At 63.2% G+C, this 2992-nt stretch overlaps 1 protein-coding gene across 1 annotated transcript in view; it reads right to left on the bottom strand.

Annotated features, from left to right (window-relative positions):
• Nucleotides 1–30: 30 nt before the first annotated feature.
• Nucleotides 31–2992, bottom strand: part of LOC112964654 (eukaryotic translation initiation factor 3 subunit C-like) — a gene marked incomplete at its 3' end in the record, with an annotated part of 8554 nt that continues 5592 nt past the window's right edge. Inside the window, exons 14-16 of the mRNA XM_026063027.1 lie at nt 2673–2897; nt 306–669; nt 31–204 (exon numbers count right to left, since the gene is read on the bottom strand). Of these exons, the coding sequence (XP_025918812.1) occupies nt 31–204; nt 306–669; nt 2673–2897 (763 nt within the window). The remainder of the gene's footprint in view (nt 205–305; nt 670–2672; nt 2898–2992) is intronic.

Genomic DNA, 2992 nt, shown 5'->3' with positions numbered 1-2992 from the left:
CCCACCCCCCTCTCCTTTAGCCCCGCCCACCCCCGGGGTCAGACCTGACCAGCATGGTGCGGACTTTGTCGGCCTCGGGGAAGAGATCCCAGACTTTGCCGTTCATCTTCTCGTTGACCACGAAGCGGTGGCAGGTTCTCCAGTCGCCCATCTTCATGGCCTTGGAGGCGGCCACCACGTGCTCCCGCATGGACTCGGGGGGCCCTGGAGAGCGGAGAGGGAAAGGGAAAAGGGGGGACACGTTCGGGGGAGGGCGACGACGACGGCCCGGATGAGGGAGAGGGGGGACGCCGCGGGGGACGCACCGAGCAGCGGCTGGCGCTCGCCGACGCGCAGCTGGTGGTGGAACTGCTTGCTGATCATGCGGCGGCGGGCGTCGAACTCGTGCGCCGCCATGTAGGGGATCTCCAGCAGCATGGCCGCCACCAGGTAGACGCACTCGAGCAGCTCCAGGTTGATGTGCATGTGGAAGGGCACCTGGCGGCGCTTCTCGATCTTCTCCTGCTCGGGGTTGCGCTCCTGCAGGCTGCGCATCAGCAGCCCCTGGCCCAGCAGCTCCTTCGCCCGCCCGCTCGACTGGATGTCCAGCAGCGCGTTGTGCGCGTCCTTGATCATGCCCTCGCGGAAGGCGCAGATGCCCAGCTGCACCATGGTGCGGTTGTAGAGGATCTGCGGGGGGGGCGGCGGCGTCAGCGCGGGGGACGCGGGGGACCCGCGAGGACGACGGAGGCCCGCGACGATTTGGCAGGGGACGAAGAAGGACACGGTGGGGGGGGGAGGGTCCACCGGGACCCCCAAGGACCTGGCGCAAGGGGGACAACGACAAGAAGGGACGTGGGGGGCCCATACGGACTTGGGGGACCCACAGGGACCTGGCAGGGGGGGAAAAGGACGGACACAAGGAGACTCCCAAGGACCTGGGAAAGGGACAAGGAAAGACAACGAGACCCCCAAGGACCTGGAGAAGGACAAGGAGGAACAGGGAGGGGCAAGGAGACACAAGGAGACCCCCAAGGACCTGGGGAAGGAACAAGGAGACCCCCAAAGACTTGGAAGAGGAACCAGGAGAGACAAGGAAACCCCCAAAGACTTGGAAAAGGAACCAGGAGAGACAAGGAGACCCCCAAGGACCTGGAGGAGGGACAAGGAGACCCCCAAGGACCTGGAAGAGGAACCAGGAGAGACAAGGAGACCCCCAAGGACCTGGAGGAGGGACAAGGAGACCCCCAAGGACCTGGAAGAGGGACATGGAGACACAAGGAGACCCCCAAAGACTTGGAAGAGGAAGGAGACACATGGAGACCCCCAAGGACCTGGCGCAAGGGGGACGACGACAAGAAGGGACACACGGGGCCCACAGGGACTTGGGGGGGGGACAAGGACAGACACAAGGAGACTYCCAATGACCTGGAGGAGGGACACAGAGAGACAAGGAGACTCCCAAGGACCTGGAGAAGGACAAGGAAAGACAACGAGACCCCCAAGGACCTGGAGGAGGACAAGGAGGAACCAGGAGAGACAAGGAGACCCCCAAGGACCCAGAAGAGGCACCCGAAGACCCCCGAGAACCTGGAGAAGGGACAAGGAGGGACATGGAGACCCCCAAGGACTTAGAGGAGAGACAAGGAGACACAAGGAGACCCCCAAGGACCTGGAGAAGAACAAGGAAGGACACAGAGACCCCCAAGGACCTGGAGGAGGAACATGGAGGCCCCCGAGGACCCGAAGGAGAGACATGGAGACACAAGGAGACCCCCAAGGACCTGGAGGAGGGACATGGAGACCCCTGAGGACCTGGAAGAGGGACAAGGAGACCCCCCAAGGACCTAGGGAGGACAAGGAGAGACAAGGAGACCTCCGAGGACCTGGAAAAGGAACAAGAAGATCCCCAAGGACCCAGAAGAGGGACATGGAGACCCCTGAGGACCCGAAGGAGGGACGTGGAGACACAAGGAGACCCCCAAAGACTTGGATGAGGAAGAAGAAGACACAAGGAGACCCCCAAGGACCTGGGGAAGGGACAAGGAGAGACAAGAAGACCCCCAAGGACCTGGAAGAGGAACCAGGAGAGACAAGGAGACCCTCAAAGACTTGGAAGAGGAAGGAGACACATGGAGACCCCCAAGGACCTGGAAAAGGACAAGGAAGGACACAGAGACCCCCAAGGTCCTAGAGGACAGACAAGGAGACMCAAGGAGACCCCCGAGGACCCGGAGGAGGGACAAGGAGACCCCCAAGGACCTAGGGAGGACAAGGAGACCCACAAGGACCTGGAGAAGAACAAGGAAGGACACAGAGACCCCCAATGACCTGGAGAAGGGACACGGAGACACAAGGAGACCCCCGAGGACCCGAAGGAGGGACATGGAGACACAAGGAGACCCCCAAAGACTTGGAAGAGGAAGAAAAAGACACAAGGAGACCCCCAAGGACCTAGAGAAGGGACACGGAGACACCCAAGGACCTAGGGAGGACAAGGAGAGACAAGGAAACCCCCAAGGACCCGGAGGAGGGACCCGGAGACACAAGGAGACCCACAAGGACTTGGAAGAGGAAGGAGACCCAAGGAGACCCCCGAGGACATGGAGGAGGGACACGGAGACCCTCGAGGACCCGGAGAAGGACAAGGAGGGACCCGGAGAGGCCCCCCGAGGAGCCGGAGGAGGGGGCACCTGCACGGGGGGGTCGGCGTGGTGGATGTTGTCCTGCAGGTGGGACATGAGCATGAGGTCGCGCGCCTGGTACCAGCGGCTGTGCAGGGCGTGGTGGTAGATGTGGCAGAGGATGGCGCAGGTGCGGATGCGGTCGGTGCGGTCCTTGGCGTAGATGTACTTGCAGAGGCGCTCCATGAGCGCCGCCGAGTCCTCGCCCTCGTTCTCCGCCTGGTCCGCTTCCGACTGCGCCCCCGCCAACAGGCCCGTCACCGCCCGCGCCCCTCGGCGCCCCCGCGCCACCTCCCCGTAACGCCCGGAATCGTCCCTCCATAACGCCC

This window comes from Apteryx rowi, unplaced genomic scaffold (genome assembly GCF_003343035.1).
Source record: "Apteryx rowi isolate R43461 unplaced genomic scaffold, aptRow1 scaffold_1989, whole genome shotgun sequence".
Lineage (NCBI taxonomy): Eukaryota > Metazoa > Chordata > Aves > Apterygiformes > Apterygidae > Apteryx > Apteryx rowi.
Note: the sequence above shows the minus strand (reverse complement) of the source record. Positions and strands in the feature narration are given on the sequence as shown.